The sequence below is a fragment of the Betta splendens genome, chromosome 11 (assembly GCF_900634795.4).
Source record: "Betta splendens chromosome 11, fBetSpl5.4, whole genome shotgun sequence".
Taxonomy (NCBI): Eukaryota; Metazoa; Chordata; class Actinopteri; order Anabantiformes; family Osphronemidae; genus Betta; species Betta splendens.
The window spans coordinates 3,216,027-3,242,382 of NC_040891.2; the positions used below are offsets into that span (position 1 = coordinate 3,216,027).

The 26,356-nt window shown below is 40.6% G+C and overlaps 1 protein-coding gene across 3 annotated transcripts in view; it reads right to left on the reverse strand.

The window, feature by feature from the left end:
• Positions 1 to 560: 560 nt before the first annotated feature.
• LOC114865364 (retinoic acid receptor beta-like) overlaps positions 561 to 26,356 on the reverse strand; it is a 128,874-nt gene continuing 103,078 nt past the window's right edge. For 2 of the 3 annotated variants that reach the window (XM_029166438.3, XM_029166439.3), the window contains 6 exons: positions 24,962 to 25,103; positions 19,035 to 19,195; positions 11,598 to 11,774; positions 9,551 to 9,755; positions 6,348 to 6,506; positions 561 to 5,325 (listed from right to left, as the gene is read on the reverse strand). In XM_029166438.3, coding sequence (XP_029022271.1) covers positions 5,036 to 5,325; positions 6,348 to 6,506; positions 9,551 to 9,755; positions 11,598 to 11,774; positions 19,035 to 19,195; positions 24,962 to 25,103 — 1,134 coding nt within the window. In that variant the 3' untranslated portion in view covers positions 561 to 5,035. The remainder of the gene's footprint in view (positions 5,326 to 6,347; positions 6,507 to 9,550; positions 9,756 to 11,597; positions 11,775 to 19,034; positions 19,196 to 24,961; positions 25,104 to 26,356) is intronic. The other variant, XM_029166440.3, reaches the window with a different exon arrangement.

Here is a 26,356-nt window from a genome sequence, read left to right on the forward strand (position 1 = left end):
GAAAAAAAAAAACCTTCCCTTTGTTTCCGTTTTGTTTTGTTTACTGGCTTTCTATGTTGCAAATAGAATCAGCAAGTTTTCCTATAATTACCTGCGTGGTTGTAAACTTAACACAAGGTAAGGTTACTCAGTCTGTACCTGACTCAGTACCACTTCACTGGTATAAATGCAGTTAGCACTTTTTAGGTTTATCCACACATTTGCAGCAGGATGCAGACTCACACCACACAACTGCCACTCATAGGTGATGGTCGGTGGCAGCTACATTAATTCAGGCTGTGGTTGTTGTTATGTATGTCTATACTGTACACTGCCTCAGGATCCGAAAGAGCAAATAACATGAAGAGAGAAAAAAGAGGGATGGATCACAGTACTATACTAAGCAACAGCCATTTTAACCTAGAGCGACTTTCTGATTAGAGGCTGAGTGCAAACACCTTTTACAAAATGATGTGTGAAATTTAAATTAATAAATTCTCCACACAAACTCATTTTATTTATCTCATGAAGACTTTTCCCAGATTAAGATGTTGCATTAGGGATGCACAGAGACATATATATAAAATAAATAAATTTTATTACTTTGCCAGGACAGTTCATGGTAAAGTTAACAGTATATGAGCATACAAAGCATATGTTAATGTACAAACAGGGACAATATTTAAAATGGAGCAGAAACAGGTTAGAGTGCTCAGGGCATGAGGTCACCCTGTCAGCTGAGCCTTACACCTTCAGTTACCATGTCCAGTAGGGCGTGACTATCATGTTTTATATTAATAGGACTGTACAACACTGCGTATGATGTGGTGGTGAGGGTCTCTGACATCGATGGAGAACTAGTGACTGTGGAGCTTACAGGTGGACAACAGAGCAGAGAGGAAAAGTCATGACCTCTGGCTCGTTGATGGTGGTTCATCTAGGCTTACGCTAATATGTGGCTTTAGAACGACACTGCTATGTTTTATTTGAATCTGGTGTTAATGTAATGTTGGTCAGACTTTAATGCCTAATACAGCTCAGAGAAAAACATCTACATTAAACTACAGCTTAAATCAAATCTTATGAACTGAATCAGCCATTATGCAATTTAAGCTAACCCTGGAAACATTATGTTACAAAATAAAAGCTGCTTGAAATAAATAAAACGTTTCTGGGATAATCTCTGGTATTTGAATAAAATTAAGAAAAAGAAGAAATAATATTTCAAACTAATAAGTGCATATTGAAAGCAGAATAAAAACCTCAGAATAATGGGCAGAAAATGTAAATGTGTTTAATTGTTTCATTTCCCTAAAATGTGTTTTCCCACTTTATCTTACAACATAAATATGTTATATCTACCTTAGGCTGTGCAGCTGTATTGGAGTTTGTTTCTGCCTGTCTGGAAAGGTATCAAGCCTTTAAAAAAATCTATTTAATTTATGTTGCTGAACAAAATGTCTAAGTGGAGGATGGTTGTCTACTGTTGACCTTTTTTTTCTTGGATTTATAATTGGCACATAATATTAACTACAGCTATTATATCTAAACATCCCTATCTGGTTTCAAAGCCCCATATGGCTCAATTCCTAGTCAACCTAATAACCAAACAGCTGTCCATTGATTGGATTTGATTGATTGATGACAGCTGATTGGCTGCAGACGGGACGTGGGCATCTCTGTTGCTCGACATGAAACAGAACATGTTATCTAGTGGGGAGGTGGCTTGGTTGTTGAATTTTCTCTTCAGTTCCGGCCCAAATCAGCCAACAAAGATTCAGTTCATTCAATTTTTTTCACTCTTGCGAACTCATATTCTCAAGTATAAATAACAGATTGCAATGTTTTGCACTTTTTCTTCCCCCAAGCTGCCAAATAATTGACACCATGTATACAATTCTGCAGTGAGATAGATAGTAGAGGAGTACAGTTACAGCGGTACAACATTCAACAGAAACAAACAAAGAGTAATTCAGCATCGTAAAGCTGTTTCCTAAAGGAACAGAGAATAGTCCCTGCCACGTCCAGGCACCTGAGGGCCACTGAGACGCTTTGGGGCGGATGTGGACATTCTTCGGCTGTGAAGAGTTTACATCTTCAAAAATAAGAGAAACAAAAACAGGAATGATGCCTCCCTTCATCTCTCACCAGGAGAGCATGACACAGAGGGAACCAAGGGAAAACAGAGTATTCCCTAACACTGCATATCATTCTTGTGACAGACTCCAGTACGTTATTCACATTCAAACACGTAAAACAGAAAATAATAATAATATAATAAAATAAAACTGATAGTGCTCTGGTTTCCCTTATGATATGTATTTTTGAGGAATGGAAACTGCTGGGTTTGAGACCTAGACCCCTTCACTGCCCTAAAGGGAATTTAAAGCTTAGCAAACCTACCATTTATGTAGGACAAAATGAATAGGAATATATTTGTGCCAAAAAAGTATTGAATATTCAGATTATGATTAGTTTAGAAGCAAAAAGATGTCAAAGTACTTGCATTCATCAAATGTTTCATCGTTTATGTTTTAAATCACTCCCTAATGTAGATGATGCACTGTTGCTGTGCATACATTTTGCCTGCTACAGTATAACTTGTTGGCGATCACATGCATTATTATTATGCACAAGACCAATGAACGGTCTCAGGCCACAAAGTTATGTTCATGAAAATGTTGATAAACCTAATACCATGGCAACCGGTTAAACATATTAGACTTGCAGCTGAGTATTGTGTCATATTGTATTATTGCATTACCCTACTGAATATAAGTGTATGAAATGGTTTGAACTGCATGAGCTAAGCTTTGTTGCATATACGCAGAGCACATTTGCAATCAGTGTGCTGCCAGAACATTGTATATCTACTAAGCTTTGTGCTCTGTATTTTGTACTGTGTATTAACTGTTTGTACGTACTGTAGTTTCGGCTGTGGATGTTACATAATATACTGTAAGAGGATATAATAGAGTTTATGTCCTGTTGTTCAATGGTCTCAGCAGGAAAAGCAGCTTTATAATATCATGTTTTAATTTCAGCAGGACTCATCATGTCCACTTCCCTTCCAACAAGATTAAGAGCTCAGTCAGATCTACTGTCAAAAATGAAACTTTGCTAAGCTGCACTTCACAGGGCAGTGAGGGGTCATCTGGAATCTCCCATTGCATCATTAAATGTGGTCTATCTCAAGTCTGAAGAGCAAGGCGGACATGTGGAGCAAATTCACGGGTCCCCACTTCACTGTGTGCTTTCAACGTTAGTGTACAATCTTCCTGACCCACATGGTTCAATCATTGATGTGTGTTAAGGATTGCATTGCCCCCGTGTGACTGGTTTAAACAAGACACTTCTGAAAAGGTAGAGGAAAGCAGGTTGAGGAGATCTGCTCATAAGGCCATAACAGAGATACACACCAATTAGGCTGACATTCAGGCTAATGTTGTCTAAGCTTATATAGGCTGTGATCACAGTGGAGGCTGAAGCACAGCAGGTAAGAAATCATTTCTGGGCACAAGGCACCAAAAAAGACTGAAGGAAAACTCTTACTCTGCAGTTTTTCATCATGATTCCTGGTTAGGATTAGTAATTATAACATCCTCTAACCAGCATAGTAACTGCATAGGCTCAGTGGATTAAGGAATATCTGCAGTCAGACCGATGAGTGATTGGATGAGAAGAGCCCTCATTTTAACTGGAGCTCTTCAAACCCAACTGTGAAGTGGATTGTGTGTCAGCTGCAGACTTCTAGAGCCCATAGAATGCACAGCTAGTGTTCTGTCACACGCTCCATCTGACTATAACATGCAGATTAGTCCATCCATACTCAACTGAAACGACTTGATGAGCTTCTTCTACTTGTGTTACTGATTTGTTCAAGCAGCTGCCATTGTCCCTTTGCTCTTGGCCTCCTGAGAGATAGATAAACTCCTCTTGAAGCCGAGCACAAGAGCCGATTGTTGTCTGCTTCCTGGCACCAGAGCAGCCCGCTTGTGAGAAATACAGAACAGGGCTAGATTCATCCCACTTATACTGCTGTTGTGTCAATTGCCAGAGAAATTAGTTTCCCTGGCAATGAGTAATTTGTTTGGTCCTTTTCAACTGGACAAGCAAACTTTGCTGGTGAGTAACCCCTTTCCCAGAGGAACGGACGATGAAGCTGGGAGAAAAGTGACAAACGGTCCAGCAAGTCCAAGGTGATCACAGACTATCTCTGCGTTACCGAGCTCATTTGCCCGTTATGTTCTGACTATGAGGTAAACTGATTCACACAGGGCACATAACGCTTCACTGTCAGTCTGATGAGTGTGTATCAAAGGCTTCTGCTGTTGTGTCCCCCCCCCCCTTGAGGAACCGGTTGAACAGACTCAGCTGTCGATATGGAGAGTAACTTTGCATTCTGGCGGTGTGGATGTGCGCGCATTCATGTAGAGATATGAACCAATAAATGTTTGAAAAGACAACATTTGTTTTAAATATATGAACAAATACAAAGTATTAGACTCTCATAATGTTTGTATGCAATAACATTCTGTTTAAGCATTTGAAGGACTTACAATTAGTCCAAATTTAAACCTTCGTGTATCGCCTCAAAGAACGTTTTTAAGACAATGGAAAAAAGCACCACAAAATTCATCATAGAAACAGCGATCTAACTATACAATGGTATGTACAATGTACATGTCAAAAAAATGGGTGATGGGAGGAGATGAAGACAGCAAAAGAGAGGGAGAGAGAGAAACAAAACCACTTCCCCACATGCATATAAGAAGTTACACAGGAGACCTGAGCTGGCCTGTGAGGCCTTGCCTCCCTGACCCCGTCCCATTCACAATCATACACAGAGCAATCATCCTTTGAGGCCTCCGTGTGGACGGTTTCTTTTTAAGAAGGGGATTTTAGGGGGAATGTGAGACAAAGAGAGACATGTTGCCAGGCGTCACTGTGGTGGCGGTATAGGGGCTTAGCGCCTCGTCCGGCTGCTCGTTTTTTGTGCAAAGTGTCATGTGTTGTCGTGTTTCAGAGGCTCTTTGAGCTCACTGACCGGCGCCGCTCAGCGCGTGTCGCTGGGTGGTGTGGCTGCAGTTGCCTCCTTGTTTGAGGGCCGCGGGGAATCCAGAGCTGCGCCATCTTGGTCGGGACTGGCCTTGCTGCAAGGGCTGGCCTCTGCTTCTGCCTCAGCCTCCTCCTTCGTCTCCGCCTCCGGCTTCGCCTCGGCTGAAGTGCCGCCGCTGCCGCTGTTGCCGCCGCTGTCTTGACCCTCTGAGTTTTCCAGCATCTCCTGAATGAGGGGAGGCATAGAGCCTGGGATCTCCATCTTCAGGGAAATGACCCGCTCCGCTCCTGAAGAAAAGAAACAACAATTATAATTTAAAAGAGAAAGTCACAAAGTAGGCTGGTTTCAAAATAGCGTCATAAACTTTATATGAACAGAACAACTCAGTATTACAATTTAAAGGAAAACATAACCGATTTTCAATGGGGGTTGACCCAAACAATGGCAGGTAGTGTTTAAGAATTAAGGGACACTCTTTTTTTTCTATGCAGAAAAATTATCATTTATTCCTCTGCAAAAGTCCCCTAAGGCATCTAAGGGGATTGACTCACAGACTACAACTATCTGACCCAGCAATGGTCAGGCTGAGAGGGGGCGGAGCTAAATGACAGGCAGGTCCAATCACTGCAGCTCAGGTGATTTGTCGGAGCGCAATGCATTCTGGGTGTTGTAGGGTATGACCATTTTCAGCCACAACACATATAACTTCCATTTTTCTGTTTTCTCTGGACACAGATCATCAATACTAAATGCTTTTGCACATTTCTGCTGATAAAATATAAAATATTTATAACACAACTTGCTTTTCAGCTGTAGTATCGCTTTAACAATTTAAATAATGTGGCCCTTGCTCCAAATTCAACCCAAAGTACAACCTTTAATGACTCCCCTAAAGACAAGCAGCTTTACAATATATGTACTTTTACTATAATGACCTTTTGCAAACCTTATGCATAGCCAGGATCATGCTTATGGTCCACCACAGTTTGTCATGTGATTGTGATGTAAAATCTTCTTCAGCATTTAATTCATGCTATTCTTAAAAGTAGTTGGCATCATTGACCTGTTGACCAAAGTTAGAGGTAGAGTATTCTGGTCTGTCACTCAGTATTTTATTTAGAAAAGCCAGCATAAGATATCATGTGGGCCTCCGTGCTGGTGAGAGGATGCTCTAGAGTTGAATATACACTGACAGTACTCAGGAGGGAGGCTGAATGACGCATTCAGAGGACTCCCAGCCTCCACCGTTAGGCTCTATTTAATCCATGTTCCTATTCATTTTTATTTTGATGCAGTACATCCTTCCCACCTTTAGCACTGATGCTACGCAGATCAGTGATCTTCATTAGGGTTTTAGGGAACATGTGTGGTTTGCTGGGCCGACGCTTCCTCACATAGATCTTCAGCGCCTCCAGCAGCGGCTCCTGGAGCTGATCCACTTTAGACGGCTCCTCTAGGTCCTGTCGGTCTGATCCACAGACACAAGCACACAAGGCTCAACTTCAACAAATCCATTTGATTGCTAATACAATCAGATAACTTGATGAGACAAGTGATTTTACTAGTTTGAAGATTACTGTCTTTAACAGAAGGGAGGTTATAGCTAAACGCATCATGAAGTGATTTCACTTTATCAGACAAAACCAGGCAGAGACCAATTTCTGCACATAGTTATAATTAGAACTTGGAGATGAAACATGTGAAAATATTTGACATGTTTACCACTAAACTGTGCCTTTAATCACATTTGTTATGGGAAATCAGGACACTCATTGTTGCGGTTGTGAAAGTGTGTTCTGTCCAGCGGCAGCATGGAGAAAATGTTGTTAATTTGTGTCAGTGGGGTCTAGTCTGCTGCTCTTCATTAGGCACCCATGTCTTGGAGGTGGTAGTGGTTCAAGAGGCAGAGCAGTCAGCCACCAATCAAGGATTGATAATTTTGATTCCTGGCTCCCTTGGTCATGTGTTGACGTGTCCTTGAGCAAGACACTAAGCCCCCAAGTTGCCAGTTACAAGTACATTTACACATACACTTGCAAAGCATGGAGGTAATAACAGTATTAGCCTGTAGTAATGCCTGAGTGGCCTGTCCTGTCTAATGCATTCTGTAAACAATCTCCTGATATACAGCCTAATGGTATCCATGGTAACTCATCGGATATAGTGACTTGTATCAACATTGTTGATGTGTCAGGATGGTCTTTCTTTTCAAAAACAACCTGATCACGTCTTTTGGGTCATGATAGGCTGACTTTAAGGACAAGACAGAATCAGTGAAATCAACGTACAGTGTCCATATTACAGAGGTCCAGGTGAAGTAACTCTAATTTTGACAGAGGCCAGTGTTGCATGTGTTGGTCGACATCCTTTCTAATCCTTAGGTTGCAGCACTAATTCCTAACTTTGCTGAATGAAAAAACATAACATAAAAACACTGACTGCTACTTTAAAGTAATACTTTCCTTGTGTTGCCTTGTCATGATTTACAGTCTTTAAGAAGAGGGCAAATTTTTCCTTAACATGACCATCAGATTAAATCTGTTGAGTTGTGATTAAGTCAAATCTGTCCAAAGTCACGCCATTACCACATTACCACACCTGTTGTTTGGCTTATTAGCTAAAACTTATTAATAAAAAAACAAACAAAAATTAACTGCATGACTTAAATCATAGTGAACCATGGTCAAAAAAATTAAGTTTGATAGGTTTTTACAACTTAACTTAATTTTCAAACTACTGTTTACGTAAGCCACTGAGTTTTAACTTCCTTTGGGTCTTTTCACCGATTAGGCCTTTAGGTGGCAGTGTGCACACTGAAATCTTGGAAACGCTGCTGGACAAGCAGTCAAGGTGTATGATTACAGACCTAATCAGAAGTGTCTTGCACTTTCCATGGATTATGCAAGAGCGTGTAATATTTGCAAAGGCTCTGGGGATTGAGTATATAAATATATATTGCTGAATGAAGATTATGGAGAATGAGGACAGATGAGATCTCCAGTCATCTGTATGCTTTGAGTATTACATTACAACCTTGTGTGTGTGTGTGTGTGTGTGTGTGTGTGTGTGTGTGTGTGTGTGTGTGTGTGTGTGTGTGTGTGTGTGTGTGTGTGTGTGTGTGTGTGTGTGTGTGTGTGTGGGACAGGTCGTTAGCAATTAAAGGGGGCTCATTTTCTCTGGGGAGGGGGGGCAGTTCAAACATTCCACCCAGCTAACTGATGCTGAGGTGACACACGTGTGTATCATCCTTCCGTCATCTCCCAGAATGCTGCTGCCTCACTCTGCCCAACCTGTGGCTGACCTGGTTTCAGACCCGTGGAGACTGTCTGACTCTCCCTTTAAACCGGACTGCAGCTCCACTCAATATTTAACTGGGCAAATCAATATGCCCTGACTATGCTGAAAGGAGAGCAGTCAGGCATGGTGCAATGTGACATGGATCAGAAGTAGGACTATCTAATACTATCACCTCTGTTGAAATCTATGCTAAACATACGATGGAACCAGGCTGCAGCCAGTGTTAAGTAAAAGTAAAGCTGCCTGACAGTTTCTAACCTGTTGGTAGGAACCACACAAAAAGTCACAAGACCAAACTAGTTAGTCATGTGCAGATAAACAAGACATTTTAAGAAGGAAAATACAAAAAACAATCAGACAACAAAAACAGCACAAATGGCAAAATAACTCTTTGGGGAGCAGGAACTTGGACTACTACAGAAACTGGGACATGAAAGCGATGGAGAAGAAAAGGGAACCCAAAGAGTTTTACTTCCCAATCTACTATATCAACTTGTACCTCTACTGTACAGATTTCTAGTACTTGACTGACTGTCAGTGTCTCTACCATCACCAATCAGGTTTTATAACCATAGGGCGGAGACACAACGCCAATTAACAAGCAGTGACAAATAAAGAGAAACAAAACTGAAAACCGCCAAGGATCCTCTAAAACATGTCTGTATGTACCAGCAGGGGGCAGTTGGTTTATTACACCTTTGTATTTGCCTCTCTTGTAAGTTTGACCTTTCCCATCTTAAGCTCTTTTTGTTTCCTGCCTTGTGGCCTTTTGACTTTCCTATGATTTGGGGTTTTTATTAGACTGGGTTTATTTCCAAACAGCACACTTCATCTTGCTGCCTCATGAAGTGACTTTAGCTTCAGCATTTGTACCTTTGTGTTTGTTATTTAGCCCATTTGTGTTTATGTTTTTAGAAAATTGAATTGTTTTGTACAAAGCACTTAGGGGCTGAGCAGGTGGGTCCACCTTTTGCTTGTCAGGCTACCTGGTAAATTGATGTGTAATTCTTATATTTTGATTTGATCTTGCTAGTTAGTTCACTGAAATGCCAATAAAATAAAGTGATAAAGTGATCTTGCAACTGTAACACTAGTCTATTAGTCCACAATCGATCCAAATAGTGCCAAATTAAGTTGGAGTTACTCATAAACTGTTGAATATATCTTCATATTAATCATTCCTAAATGCCCAGAGCCTTCATCCGGCTCTCTTACCTCCCGAGATAAGACAGATGGCACTGAGTAGGCCTGTCTCTGTGTCGTCCATCTCAATGGGCAACAGCTGGTTGGCAAAAGTGAACACCAAGTCGGTGAGTGGGCCGAAGCCAGCGTTGTGCATCTGCGTTCGGTTGAGAGTCAGCCCGTCGGAAAAGGTCATGGTGTCCTGGTCGGGGGTGTACCGCGTACAGATCCGCAGAATCTAACAAAAGGAAGAAGGAGAAGGAAAGATAGAAAGTCTGTGAAGACTTTATTTATTATTATAAGACATAATTCAGCCTATCTGGAATTTGGGTCATGGCAACTGAATGCCTTTCTAGCTAGGGTGAAATGTTTAAAGACCTTTCTCTCCAACCACTTGTCTTCTTTGTGTGTTCATGAATTTGAAGTTAACATGAATATGTTATTTTTTTTCAAAAATTCTTTTGAGCTCCTCAGAAAGACATCACCAAGCTCAGTGGTCTGAGACCATTCCATTGTCCTCGAACAAGGATGCTTGAGGTTCACTTGGGGTTTAATTGGACCATCAAAGGTACTCAACACAGAAAAGAATCCAGTTGACCCTATTGATGTTTTTTTATTGGAGGAGACCAAAACCAAGTTAAAAGGATGCAGATCTGCCAAATGGCCAGAGTTACATCAACTGATTCTAACATTGCTCTCTGTTAAGCCCCTCCCGTTGGATTTATGAAATGTTAATACGTTTTTGTTTTAAATTATCTGTTGCATCTTGAAATTAAAATCATAGACAGGATAATCACAATCATGAAAATGACCTTCCACAGTCTGAAAAAAAGGACCTTCTGTTGCAGGACTTCCCTGCAACAGTGTGCATGTGCGACCATAACCAAACAACTGACAGTGGCTGTAGAGCCTACAGTGGTCTTTGAAGCTATCTGAGTGGGCCGGCTCTGACAGTGAGTGGCAGGCGTGTCTGCAACATGAAACAGAATAAAACATGGCTACTGGCGGTGACTCACACCAGCTGGCCGAGCCTACTCTTAGACACACGGGTAAACACACAAACACACACACAGACAGTATACACATGTACACACTTAGTGTTTGATCTCTTCTCTGACTCTCCCTCACCAGCCCCTGTGCACAATATCCAAGCCCTTCACCACAGAAACGTGCTGGCAAGCGAGTGCTGATGGCTGAGCGAGCGCCAAAAAGTCATCTCAGCCGGCCTTCAACTTCTCACCTCTGCGCTCCTGGGACTTCAGTTTTGTTGCATCTGGCTAATAAAACTTATTTGATTCAGACTCTTCTTTCTACAGCAAACCTGTTCTCAAAATTCTATTCTAAAATTCTCTATACTGTTTATCTGTGATAATAATAACAATAATATTATTAGTACTAATTGTTAAACCCAGCTAATTCTCAACTAATGAGATAGGATTTGTGTGCATAGAGTCTGAGAAAAAGAAGGGAAATAAGAAAATAATATAAGACATTGGAACACATTTCCCATCCCTATGTGTCTATTAATCCCTATGTCTGTGTTATGTCACCATGAATGGTTCTGCAGAGCTTGTTACTAAATATTTTATGAGTTTACACTCTGCTGAAGACATATTTTCACTGTCTTTTAGAGAAAAACTAGTTCACAGTACAAGGAAAAGACATGAAAAGATAGGGAAATAGCTGAAACTGGAACACTGTGCAATGCAAATGTAAGAATAAGATCTTTTAGTTTATGCCAGTATGGATGTATGGATTCAGATTTGTTATATACATACTGTATATATAAAAAACTATTGGTTCTAATTTGCTGTTATAGAACCAGGGTTTACTACAGTACAATCAAAAAAAGAAATTATGTTAAAATTAAATTTCTGATTATTATTGATTAAACAATACACTTATTTTTCAAGTACAATATCCAGTTTGGGCTGATCCATATAGTGTCTTGCAGATTTCACCATAAATATAAGTTCATCCGGAGCAGAAGAGGCTTTGAGGTCAGTCCAACTTCTACAAAAGAAGTAGCATTGCCTAAACTACAAGTTTGGACCTACAAAATAAAAGCATAAACACCCACTAAAATATCCAGGCAGGCAGCTTTCAGGAGTGTGATCTGATCTGCGATGGTCAGCCCCGTGAAGCCAGGCACTCGTTTGGCAAACTCCACGATCTTGATAATGCACTTAGTGGCCAGCTCACTGAACTTGTCCCACAGGCCCAGGTCCAGCCTCACACGGTGGTCTGCACTCGAGTTCTGTAACACACACACACACACACACACACACACACACACACACACACACACACACACACACACACACACACACACACACACACACACACACACACACACACACACAGAACAACGTGTCAAGCTAAGAAGCTGCAACTTTCATCATTGCACAGACTATTGCTAATGATTCCCTCAACACACCTTCTCCACTCTGCTCTGTATGTGTCACACTAACATACAGGAAATAGGCTCCATGAGACCCGAGCTCTCAAAAATGCTGGCATTGTTGTGAATATGCTGAGCCGGGTTGCAGGCCTTACGATAATGAGCATAACCATGTCAGTAGGATGCTTTGGGAATGATGGGATGCAGAAACAGAATTGTGACAGGCGGCACGGAGAGGTTTGAAGCCATAGGTGCCATTAATAGGGCTATATGGTCCAGAACCTACACAAGGAGTAGAGGGAAGGAGATTGGTGAAATCCACAGAACAACATACTGCTGTCTGACTGCAATTTGCAGGAGGACGAAAAGTGGAAGTAAATGAGGGAAGAAAAAGAACAGAATGAATACTGGTAAGCAGTGGATGAAGGAGGAGAGAGAGATAATCAGATCAAAGCAGAGTAATTATTCAGTGCTGTCCACTTTGTTTGGAGATACAGAGTGAATGTGAATGAGAGCACAACTACAGTACAAAGGGTGGAGATCAGGCCACTTATTTTTGTCAAATACAAACTCCAGCATTTTATGATTGAGCCCAGTGGTTGTCTGATGGTTTTCTAATATGATTTGTCCTCATGGATCCTTTGTGCTTGACCCTAAGGAAAACCCACAAAGACAAACTCCTACTTTATACTAAACATGTTGATGATGTTTCATCAACTCTCCAGGAATAGACCCAGTCAGTCACCTAGTTTAAACTCAAGTAGCTAATAATTGTGAGTTTTCAACCTCCTGTGACCTAAAGGAATATAAATAGTGTATTTCAGTAAGCCCTGATGATTTTTTATGATAAATACTGCCATGTGTCTTGTTTCTTTGCTATTTAGTGTCAAGAGCAGCAAATGTGAAAAATAGCGAAAGTGAACTGTTCTAGAGCTGTTGGGGTCACATCTAAAGGCTAATGGCCTAATCTCTGAGTGTGTAGGTTTTTCAGTGTGCCTTCCTCTCTGCCTCTGTATACACTAAACAAAAATATGAACACAACACTTCAGCTCATACCACCATTTTCAGCTGAACTTAAAAAATGTTCCATGTACACAAAAGTGCATATTTATTTCGCTTCAATATTGTTTACAAATCTGTCTAAATCCTCCCCAAGACACCAAGATGGTGATCAAGATCATGATTATTGTACATCTGTGTTACAATAAAAGGCTGCCCTAAAATCTGCAGTTTGCGTGAGCAACCTGTGGTCATCCACCATTCTGTTGACCTCACACTCAGTTTTCTCTCTTTTCGAGTTGGAATGAGACTTGTTTCATTTAATCTAAGTTTGTTATAGCTTAACTGGTCATTGTCTTTAATTACATACAGTATGTAGAGTTTTGCAACATTGATTTCAAACAGCTAGTGTTGAACTAATTTCCCTAATTGGTCTTAATTGAGACTTCTACAATGTTTTATAGATAAGCTTTGTTTAATCATTCATAATATATCATATCAGTTAAATTGTCATATTATAGATTTATTACAATATTATAATTTATTATAGATTATTATAGATTTGATATTTTTGCATTCCATAGGTATGGAGAGGTATTTTCTAAAGAGAGATTTTCCCTAACTGTTATTCCTTTCATTTTAATTCTTCTTCTGTCACTTATGACTATAGTATGTAATAAATACACAAGTAATGATCATGTTTGTTAGCATTTGAACCTCATTGTTATTGGCACTGTGAGAAAAAATGAATCTGATGATTCTGCAATAGCTGAGAAAATATTTAGTTACAATTTACTGTGGACAATAGCTCCAACAGATCCTTTGAAAATGGGAATAAAGGGAGACAAAAGGCCATCAGAGCAGAAGATGCTATCATAGACAGATTCAGGCAGACAGAGGAGATGAGCAGCAGTTAGGCAATTGTTTGGGTGGAGCTGTGTATGCTCGAAGCTGATAGTGGGGACAAAGCATCTGATGATCATTTTACTTTCTGATGCTTTATATGGAATAGCCCATCTGTTGTACATGACTGAGCCTCCACATGGAGCAAGGACACACAACACGCACTCAGAAGCACGAGGTGATGCACACTAACACACAGGGAGGGACAGGGTTTTTTAAAGAAACTAAAGATCACTGTAGTTATCATTATTTAAAACAATCTTTTTACCTACACATCCTGATCAGGCTCTCACCCACAGATAGTTGTACAGTATATGTAAGAAATAACTGTGGTCCTTAGAATAAAATTATGATTGGATGGACTGAAGTGACACACAATAACACTTTTTTGTGATTGCTCACATAGATACAGTATACTATAATCTAAACTTTAACCCATACAAAATCAAACTGAAAAGCCAAAAAAAGGCAAAATATCCGTGAGAAGAACTCTTGCCCAAGTGGAGGAGTTCAAGTATCTTGGGGTTATGCTTAAGAGTGAGGGAAGAAAGGCGCGTGAGATTGACAGATGAACAATACCCATAAACGGTGCGGCAGCTGTCGTAATGCGGTCGGTGTACCGGTTGTTCATGGTAAAGACAGACCGGTCAATCTACGTTCCTACCTTACCTATGGCCATGAGCTTTGGGTCATGACTGAAAGGACATCATCATTGATATAGGTGCCCAAAATGAGTTACCTCCACAGGGTGGCTGGTGGCACCTTTGGGGATACGGTGACAAGCTCTGTCACCCAGTAGGAGCTCAGACTAGAGTCGCTGCTCCTCCACATCGAGAGGAGCCAGCTGAGGAGGCTTGGGTATCTGTCCCCTGGACACCTACCTGGGAAGGTGATCCAAGCATGTCCCACTGGTAAGAGCCCCCGGGGAAGACCCAGAACACATTGGAGGGACTATGTCTTCTAGCAGCTAGTTTCACAATAAAATGTCCCAAAACCTCACTCCCATTTCTCTTTTTGTACGTGAAGAAGGGCAAACTGGTGATGTTGTTTCTCACAGAGGTAAACCAGTGCAGTGAAAAACTGTTTAGTTTAGTTTTCCGACATTTTATTCTCCCCATGCTTATAATTATATGCAGGGTGACACAGAAAAACGGAAACTTTTTTCTGTAGCACCCTGTATAGGATTTGTCCACTTTCACTGTGATTCAATATTGTGAAATTTTAACAGCCCTAGTTGAAAGGATAGACAGTGTCTGCCAGTGACAAAAGCAAAAAAATGGGCTTAGAGTCATCTTTATTTAGCATAAAAGTTTCAAATTTTCTCTATTTTCTCTATAATTTCTCTAACTATCATTTTATCTCAAAAAAAGGATACTGTACTAGTCTGTGCACCCTGTTGGACAAACGTGTCAAGCCAAGATATTTGGATACGGTATTTGGATTTGTGTGCCTACACTTAAGTGCCAAGTTGCAGGTTTCCTTAGAAATATCACTATAAAAAACAACAAATTGGCAATAGCCCTTTGAATAGATCAGTATTAAACAGCTAACATTCTCTTCTCATCTGCTGCTTGATTTCTCTATTACAGTATTTTTCAGTTTTACACGCAAGTTTGAGCAAGCAGGAAAACTGGACAGTATGAGAGTTATTCTGACAGAATCAGTTAGCACAGCCCAGCTCTGCAGAGAGGTGTGCTGGGAGTGTAGAAAGCAGGATTCACAGGTTCAGAAGAGACTGAAGGGAAACCAGTCTAGTGCACCTGTAATTGACTGTTGTGTGGCTTTTTCAGATCATGAATACAAAAACACATAAAAAAAACCTTCCTTGGCTGAGGTTGTATAAAGAACTCAGATTAATTAAATTAAAATTAAAAATTAATTAAAATTTTGCTTACTTTCACACATTGTCGTTTAGAATATTGCATAAACTCATAAATTATTACATAACATTGACAAAAGATGACAAAAAGAGATGATGAAGTAAATAAAAGTATTACAGAACTTTATCCAAACCCAGACAAAGAGAATTTTAAAGCTGGATTCAGTTTCAACTTTTCGCTGCAAAGGAAACAGATTTCTGTGTAGTCTAGCCAGATAGCCACAGGGGTCTTATATAATCAATCCATTTATGCCATGTTTCACAGTGTATATCTTGGTATTTTATTTTTGTTTGGATGGAAAAGCCTCTGGAACAGTGTCATACACTGAATTCTGTTTAGCAAAGACAAGAATCTTTTTTATACTGTATGGTCTTAAACTTTACATTGTAAAATGTTTTGAATTAGAGCTATACAAATATAAACATAATTGAACTGAACCATTCTAGTTTATTTATTTATCTGAAAACTATTTAATTAAAGAATAATGTTATAATAATATATTATCATAATTATTTTAGAAACTTACCATGTCTGAGTTTAAGTTTAATTAAATCAAGTTGGTTTAGAATTAGAGTGATTAGTTGTAGTGTAAAACACGTTTTAAAAAAAGCACCCCCAAAGCAGCTGAATACAAAGAAGCAGGTGAAAAAAACAATGAAAATGATACTAATATTTCAAAGTGAGAGACCTAAAAAACTGAAGTGGCCTCTAGTCCAAGCAACAACCAGCCCACTGAAGAGAGTGCAGCTATGGTAAGTGCAGCAGCGGCTTATAGGAAGTTAGCGCCATAGCTGCTGGACACTCACACAAGCAAAAATAAGAGAAAAGGAGACAGAGAGAGATAGAGTACAGGAACAGTAGCGAGAGTGAGAAAGAGACAGAGAGATCATTAAATATGATCTGGGGTTAAGTGAGAAGCACATTAGGTCTGTGCTTAAATCACGGACAACGGGCTGCAGTCGACACTGTAGCAATACAGATGCACATTCCACTGATTGACGTCCAATTTGATAGGGACAGAAGACACAGAGATGCTAGGATGCGAGTGTGATAGATGACGAGGGCGGCTGATATTAAAGCAACTTATCTTGCTCCCTCTCCCTCTGGGTGGGTGGGTGGGGGGTGGGGGTGCTGAGATGGAGAAGAGGAGAAGAGCTGGATCCTTTTCTAAGCCCTCCTCCCCCACCCTTTGCAATTTCAGTCAATTACACCAGTCCCATAATTCAATAGAGCGAAACAAGGAAGTTGGCAGGAAGAATTTTATTTCATTTAAGAATATTTATTCATACAAATTAGACCAGTTTGCCACATTAGAAACAAAGCTGGCCGTGTGGAAAGCAGGGCCCCATACATCAGCAGACCCGTGTCCACGGATGCGGAAAGCGAAAAGGCAGCAGAATCAGACAGCACCTGTGACAGATGGCGACTTTGGACAAACCCTGATGTGGCTAATATCTCTGGGCCGGGCTGCGCTCTGTGCGGCAGCCTGGAGCCGCTGGGCCCCGCCGAGCGCCAATGTCTTATTTTGTCTTTGAAAGTGCCAGCGCGTTTTTCATTACCATCACTGTCAATGAAGCGTTATTCATTGTCAAAGCTGAGTCCTCTCACTTGCCGAGCTATCTGCTCTCACCCAGCAATGAACTCCTAAATTACAGCAGACTAGGATTTGAATATTTTACCACATAATTGGAGCTTTAACCTAATCTGGGGGCGCAGGAGCTCCTCTTCTGTTTCCGACAAGAAGGACTCAAAAGGCGCATCGGGATCTAATCACATGTAATAATGAGGAACTTCTCACAGTCGGTGAGCAAGCGTAATTAGCACTGATCCAGATTAAGGTTTTATCTGAAGCCCAACTGTCACTCCAGCAAACCGCAAACACTGGCTTATATCATAACCCGGGAGCAATATTTTTGCCATTCCTCCCCCTACTACCAGCAGCTTGTTTTCTACAGGATTGTGTGTCAGTAAAATCAGGAGGCACCTCGTGGGAGAGAGAGTGAGACGAGGGCGGAGCAGAGATGGGTTACAGCAATTAGCAGCTTTGTGCTTGTACTGAAAAGGGGCAAAACAGCGCCACGGGGATGGAAGGTGTCTGTGCGTTCATGTGACAGCAGCCAAGCACAGCTGTACAACGTGGAGGACCAACAGCTGCACTCGATGCCAGTTTGCTCAGCGCCATGGCAACAAAAGAGTCATTACGCCACAAAGTGGCTTAGTCTGTTTGCTTCTATTAGTATAAACACTATTCCATGTGATTGACAGTTGTCATGAGATTTGCAGCAAATTATTAAGCGCAGATCTTCGTTTCCTCCCAGCTCCCCTACAGAGAAGTGCTTCTGCAGCACCTGTGTCAATCACATCTCAGACTGTAATCTATATGTAAGTCAACCCCCAACAATCACATTAAACACTGTCAGCTCCCCGCACAATGCTGGCATCTCAGCACGTCAGTCAAAGCCAGCGTCTCTCCGTGCCTTGGAGCCGATCAGCCATCCTGCAGCCTCAACCATGCGATGCGTCTGTCAAAGCATCAAAGACCTCAGCCAAACAAGGCGGCATCTGCCGGTATTCGCTCTGCCGCTCCAGTTTCAACATTTGTACAACCTCTAACTCTTGCACAGTTATAATTACTGCGAGACCATCCCTCAGGAGGAGAAACCTAATGAGGGCATCAAGGGTCTGATGTGTCCAACTGACAAGATTCTTCTACGAGGCCTTGAATAGATGGATTAGACCCCCCCCCCCCCCCCCACCCCCCCACCCCACCCCCCACACACACACACCCACACACACACACACACCAGTGTCTGGCTTTCATGCATTTTAAGTTTACTTTGAGTGCTCGGGGTCAGCAGAACGCTCAACCTTGACCTCTGCTGTAAGATGACAGGTTGGAATGAAGCCTGACACACAGTTTAGCTCTGTTCCATGAATTTGTACTTTGTGCAATGGGGTCCTCTCCTATTTGTGAGTAAGGGCCACCATTTTACTTTGTGCGTCTTAGTCAGACCTAGTTAGTTCCAGAAGTTTCAGTATTTATAACAAAGAAATGAAAAGGTTTTATTTGTGTTATCAGTAACTACTTAATCAAACCATGAAGGGGTTTGCTTTTGTTTCAAGATCAGTGGCTTTGGGCCACTTTATGATGTTGTATTGACATGACTGTGAAGGCTACACCTGCATTAAACAGAGGATTAGAGCACAGTACGAAATAATGATAGATCAAAGAAGGAAACCATGTCACTGCAGCTCTGGTATGATTCAAAAAGAAACACAATCAAGTCACTGTTGCGATGCATCTAAAAATGTTTTTCTGTGGGAATGGGCTCACCGTGGTGTATTTGCCAAGTTGGCAGAGTGAAGGGAAGGTTTCTTGATGGGCCTTACGGATCTTTTCGATTATGGTCTCCAGCTCAGCTGTCAGCTCATAGCTCTCCGCCAGCTCCAGCTTTGGGCTCTCCTTCTTCTTCTTATTTCGGTCATTTCGAACAGCTGAAGGAGGACAAAGGGATTAGGATTAGCATTCGCAATGATGACTGCATATGCATGACTGTCATCGTAACCAACGAGGAGCCAAACAACGTGAGGGGGAAAGCAGACGTTTGTGGCTGGTAAGCATTTTCTTACTGCTAAAGTTTTAGAGCTGCAGCAAGTTGTCAAGTTATAAACTGAGACCTTATATAAGGAAAAAAACTTTGTGCTTTGTCAGCTCAAACAATCAACCAGCTTACTGCCACTGGCAATGCCTCAACATGGGAAAAAACAAGTCAGTGTAAATTCTTGAATGCATCGTATAATTAGTGTATTGTATGTAAAATCAAAAGTAATATAATATAATATAGGGTCTGCTAAAGGTTACATTTTGACTTTTAGAATTGGGCCCCACAGAACCTGGCCGAGGTTCCACATTGTACATTAAGAGCACCTTGGTTGAAGGACACGCCATCAGTCATTTACTACTAAAAGAAATATCTGAACACAGAAATGCTGTAGAACTGTAGAGTCAGGAGGTTTGAAATGTGAAAAAATCCTTCTATCATTGTTATTATCATGATAACATTTTTTTCAGATTCTTATGCTGAATTAAAAATAATAGCAAAAAAGAAAATAAAAGTTTGTCGTGCAAACTTTTTCAGCTTAAGAAGGTTTTCTTTTTCTACAGGACTGTTTGATTTTTCTAATGGAACAAACAAGTAGATTTCAGGATTGATCTCAAAGAATAAATTCATCCTCTTGAGGTAAACAGGTTTTGTAGCTCTATAGATATCAACTGATAGTTCAACAATTTCACAGTTTTCAACTAATTGCAAGTTGTGATTTTTTGTTTGTTTGTGCAAAACTGGTAACCAAGGTAACTGCAGACAACAGGCATTGATGATGTGAAAGCAGTTGAACTATCCAGTGTAAGGAGGTGGCATGTACTGTAGTAATTAGCACTCTTGCCTCACAGCAAGAGGACCATGGGGTAGTATTCTGTAGTGCAGCTTCCTCCCACAGCCTAAACACACACAGTAACTGAAAACAGTTAAAAATAATCTGTTTTCTTTATGCCCAAATGAAAGCTAGGATAGGTTGTTAATGAATTAGCAGTTCAGAAGATGAGTGAGTGAAATTCAGACTGCTAAAGTAGCAAAATACCTTTTTTGTTTTGAGAGGATCTTGGCCTGTAACCTTTGTTCCTTCATGAAGAGGATAAACTGAAGCTAATCATCATGAGTGGTCCTTTAATCCTGTGGTTGTCCCACTTTCCATACCAGCAACTACTGTACCTTTGTAACCTTTGTTCCTCGTTTGTACAGTACTGCTTGTTTGGTACTAAGCATATTGAGCAGATACTGTGTGTATACAGTCCACACACACACGCACGCACGCACGCACGCACGCACGCACGCACGCATATATATATATACTGTATATATATATAAAACAAATGTAGAAATCATGTTGAAACTTTTGCTAGAGCCGGTGTGTTTAATGCACGATAAACCCCCACCCAGCCGCTTGTGGCCTTTGATAGAGCGCTGTGAATGAGTAAGTGTCAAGTGTTTTTGAAGTGCTCTCCAGTGTATTACGCCAAGGGATGAAGGGCCATTGTGTCAGAATGGAGAGAGTTGTAAATGCAACCTACCGCCACACTCCTATCCCTCAGCTTTCAAAGACACTCCCCTCCTTGGGTTAATGAGGAATATCCTAGCCTGTAGCTTTTGTCCTCTCTGTATTCCTACTTCTCGCAGCTACTGCTCACCCGTGGGTGCAGCCTGGTTGCTTGAGCAGCATGTTGTGGGACCGGGGGGGGGGGCAGCTGACGTGAATGGCTGCTGTGGCTGAGGAGCCATCGGTCAGCCATCTGCGAACTGCCAAGCCCCACACAGCGTCTCTGTGTGCCAGCAGATGCAGCAGTAAATAAACACTATCTATCTCGAGCCTAGCAGTGAAGTCTGGGCCACTTCCCACACTTAACATGGCAGCTCCCTAACACTCACTAGGTGGATGTCAAGGAATGATAATAATTCCTTACTGCCAGCAAACCTAGAGTTTAACAAGCTAATGCCTAAAGAGGAAGGCAGAGCAGCAGTTTGAAGATCGAAAAAGGTTAATATCAAACAGACGTTTAAAAAAACAGTCGAAGGACTTGATTAAAAAATCCATCCATTTTCTACGGCTTTTTACCATGCGGGGTCACGGGTGGTGCTGTAGCCTATGCCAGCTGTCTTTGGAAGCGGGGTACACTCTGGACAGGTCGCCAGTCCTTCGCAGAGCAACACACAGACAGACAACCATTCACAAACACACACTCAGGTGTGGGTTCTCTCTGGGTTCTTCAGCTTCCTCCTACAGTCCAAAGACATGCGACTAGGTTACTCACAGCTTAGACTGACATACAGGGAACTGTCCAAAATCAATAAACAGTCACTGACAGATACGTGTTTCCACTTTCTCATTTTCTAATTTTCCTAGACACATGCAATAATAACGCATGTAAGACAATAATTCCATACAAGACGGAAATGTAATAGATGCAGATCTTAAAGGCATTAGTGTCCTGTGACAAACAATCTTAAGGGCGGTTATCCAGTTTGCCCATGATAGTCATGTCTAATAATATTTCAATATATTCTTCTTATTCTATTGCTGTATTTTTCGAAGAGTAGAATTCCTTTATGGATCCAATTTGCAGACCTGTTCCTGGGTGGATTGACAAAGCTTAGCATGACTCAACCAGTTACCTACAATTATCTCTTAATGAGTCTTAGGCAAACCCAAGGTGGCCAGATCCATATTTAAATAAAGAAGAATATTGTTAAGACGAAAAAGAACAACATAAACACACAGATAGCACATAGGGAGAAACAAATCCATAACGTCAGAATAGCTTTCACTAAATGTTGAATTCTCATGGCTTTACAAACAGCTGGTACAGAACACTTGTTAGTCCATAAAATACTATATACATGGGCACTGATATTATATTAATTGTGTACATAGACGTTTCTGTTTTTTGCACAAAGGTATGTTTTTCTACATGCAAAGAATATAAGGGAAAATAAATGTTAAAGTAAAACTAGCCTACAGATATTCCAGCTGCTGCAACACCAAACTAAATCAGCTTTATTGACAAATATATGAATGTAAACTTATAAAACAAGAGTAATGTGCATTTCTATTTAGCTTTCTTTGCCTATAAGGATTATAAGACTAATTGTTTTTATTGGTTATTCTTAAGGCTCACATGAGTCCGCCTGCTAGTCATACTTCATCTATCACTGAATTGCTTGGCCTTGTAGTGTAATGCCAGTCAGTAGTACACACTGACAGTGGTAATCGGAGCATTGATTCCTGATTCCTCTGTATGCCAGGTGTGCTTTTGAGCAAGACACTTCACACTAGATGCCCGTTGCTGCCCCAGGGGATGGGTCAAATGCAGAGATTAATTCCCCACACTGCAGGGACCAATAAAGTTTTAATTCTACTACTTCATTTCAGCTGAATGTGCTGCTGGCCTCCATTATGTTCTCCACAGATGATCCAGGAGCCACAGCCACATAAAGATTACATTTACACAGACCAGCAGTTCAACTAAAGGGTTCTAAAGGGTTAAAGCTGATAAGTCTCATACAGTAAAGGTCAGCAGAAAAAGACATCAGAAAAAATAAATCATACTATATGAACTACAATATTGTAAATGTAAGGATAAAGTTAAGACATTTAGTTAAGGTAAATCTAATGTCTTGTGCCAAGGAAAAAGAAAACCTGTGAAAAAGACAAGAGAATCTTCTGGTTTCCAGATGCCAAAACTTGTAAGTTTATCCACCTCCACACCCTAAACTTCCGATCCAGTCCATGAAGGACACAAAACATCTAGAGTCTAGACACAAGTTCTGCTCTTTAAATGCCCAATGCCCAATATGTAAAGTATGTAGTTCCTGTAGTGACAAGCACAATGACGGAACAATGTTGGTAAGCTGTGAGCTAAAGTATGAAGAGAACCTTGACATTAAGCAAGAAAACTTCACATGTTTTGAGAGAAGGGGCCTAAGGAAAAGAGTCACTCGGCCGCCGCACACACACTCAAACACAAACACACTCTTCTGCCTCATCCTCACCTACAGTGATTAATAATGGATCCCATCAGTACAAGGACTGTTTACCCTTGAAAAACACATCTTATGTCATTCAAATTTGTGCCATTGTACAACACATGCACAAATATCCAAACACACACACACACACACACACACACACACACACACACACACACACACACACACACACACACACACACACACACACACACACACACACACACAAATAATGCATCCTTTGTGCCTTTGTGTTTTACTACTAGAGGCAGTTGAGTTTTCTCTGGAGACACATGACAGCACACGTCTCATATCTAAAAGCACATGTTCCTGTTCCACTTTGTATGGCCTCAGACTCACCTGCCAGCTTTCTGTTGACTTTGTAAATGACCAGAATTCACCACATACAGTTTAGGGATTTCACATTATATCATCACCAAACTTCAGAGACAATTTAAACAAAATAAAATAACTTTTGGAAAGAGAGATGGTGAGATTACTGTACACTTACAGCAAAACAGGGTCAAAAGTCAGAAATAGCAAGATTTGAAAAAAAAATGCAAAAACCACGGGAAAGGGATTTATTTGAATATAATATTCCATGATATGAAATGGGATTGTGAAACTATTTTAAAACAGGAAAAAATCAATATGAAAATGTTTGGTTTTCAAAATAACATGACTGTTTTTTTGTTGTTTCAAGTATTTCAGCTTTATGTATTAGTATTTTTTTTTTCAATTTCATTTTACTTTTTTAACTAACAAGGCTTTTGGCAAAACTTTTTTAATATACAAACACACTTTGTTTCATAACCATTTCAATCAATCAAAACTGAAGAATGGGAAAACAATTCTGTTTCAGCCATCTGAAGATAAAGTATTTAGATGTTAAAATAAAAACATATACCTATGTATGGGAATCCTACCTCCTGCACGGATACTTCTTTTAGACACTTCAGATACTCCAGTCAAACCCCCTGCAAGGTTATAAAGCGGCTTTGGAGGCGAGAGCTTAGTGATTGTTTGATCTCGACAGCATCAGGATGCAAACAGTCCTGCACCTTATTTTGGCTCTTTTTAGAATATTGTAGAGTAGAGCATCTGTGCTGTCTGCTCATTTGTATGTGATTGGGTGTCTGTGTGTTGGTTTACTGATTGTTTCCCTGTGAGTGTAATCTACTGCGTACAGTTATACACTGTAAGCACCACCAGTTACGTAAGCTGCGTAAAAAGACAGGTGAGAGTTTCTCACCCCAGTCAAGATGTGAAATAATTAGCTAAGGATTTGTTGGGAATCACTGGTTAGAATTAGCAAAATATTGTAAAATTAATCTAATCACTCTACTGTTAGTAGAGTGATTAGAGTTCACTCTAATCCTAAAATTAGGATTAGAGTGAACCCCAGAGTGGCACAGTGGAATGTGGACAAATACACAAAGAAGAAGGTTAGGATACAGTTTGTGCCCAGACACATTACTGGTCTGTTCTGCTTTTAATCACACCCTAGTCACATGTTGGCAGGCGTGATGTAATGTGAAAAGAATTTACCCTTCATCTCTCACTTAGAGTGGATATTTGACCACTATTTTACCAGAATAAATATTTTGTATATGCATAGATTCAAAGCTGGTATGGCTTTAGTTTTACCACAACAGTTTAAATAGTTTTTGAAACTCACACTCTTTGGACATTCCCACAGTGAAGCACTTCTGCAAGCGACAGTACTGACATCGGTTCCTTGTCACCTTGTTGATAATGCAGTTTTTGTCCCGGTGACATGTGTACACCATGTTCTTCTGGATGCTTCGGCGGAAGAAACCCTAAGGAAAAAAAGACACAGATGGGTGGGGGAGGGGTTAGTGGGGTGATTTTCATGAGAGAAAACAAAATCTCATGACATTAACCTCATTTTGCTTCTAATCTTTTGCAGCCACTTATTCTCTAAAACACCCACACAGCTATTAAAATTCTACATATTGTGTTTTGTGTTTTCATTTCCATTAGGCATGAGAGAAAATAGAATCAGTGTAAAGCTTTAAATGCTGGATTCAAGCTTAGAAACACACTACAACAAGGAATACAAAGTACAGAAACTACATAGAACCCAGAAAGTAAAGATACTCTGTGCATAGCATTCTGCACCACACACGAGTGTGTGCGCACAAGCGTGCGTGCGTGCATGTTTTCAGAAGCATTTGTACACTAGTGAAGTAATGGCTTTTAATTGGGTCTTAAGATATTTAGTATTAAAATAATTATATACAGTACAACTGACTGCTTTAAAAATAATTAATCTGTGGTCAGTAACTTCCATTGACAAGTAACGGATGAATAATTGCACATTCATATCTGAGTCTTTGTTGCAGGTGATATGATGTGCATGATCTGCATTTTACCTGTGGATGATGACACTAATTAACAGTTGGGAAATTATCTGCCCTGATAACAGTCTACATGGGCCTCACAGTATAAATGCTAATACTTGCCACCAGTCACTCAGCACCTGGGAACTGTCTTGCTCAACCTGGTGTTGACCTGGTGACCGGATTTTAACCTGGGGTCTCTCTTTCTACCAGTCCCTCCCTAACACTTTCAGGGTTCTGATTTAACATACAAAAACACTAACTCAAAAGTATAAGAGTATCATTTGGTAGAATTTTAGAAAAGAAATGTAACTGGAAGTAACTTTTTTTAAATAATTAACCTCAAATTTTAACAGTTTCCTTTCCAGTGACACCAAGCTTAAGAACTTAGCTTTTACTGTATGGGAACTGCAGCCATTTTAATTTAGGTATGGATTTACCAACCAATGCACAAAATGCGGTGTATGCTGTATGGGGTTAATTTCCAACAGCTCTAGGGTCTTTTGCAATGATTGTCCATCATTCAGGCTCTTTTGCACAAGTTTGCAGGCGCTTGTGCCTGAGGAGCTTTATTCAGTATGAAAAAGGGAGGGGGGGGGGGTAAAATTCCATTTACTATAGCTGCTTGTGACAGATGAGACCTTGCCTTTTCATTAGGGAAGCAGGATGCATGATGGGTAACAGATTAGATCACAGGAGTGAAACGGCTG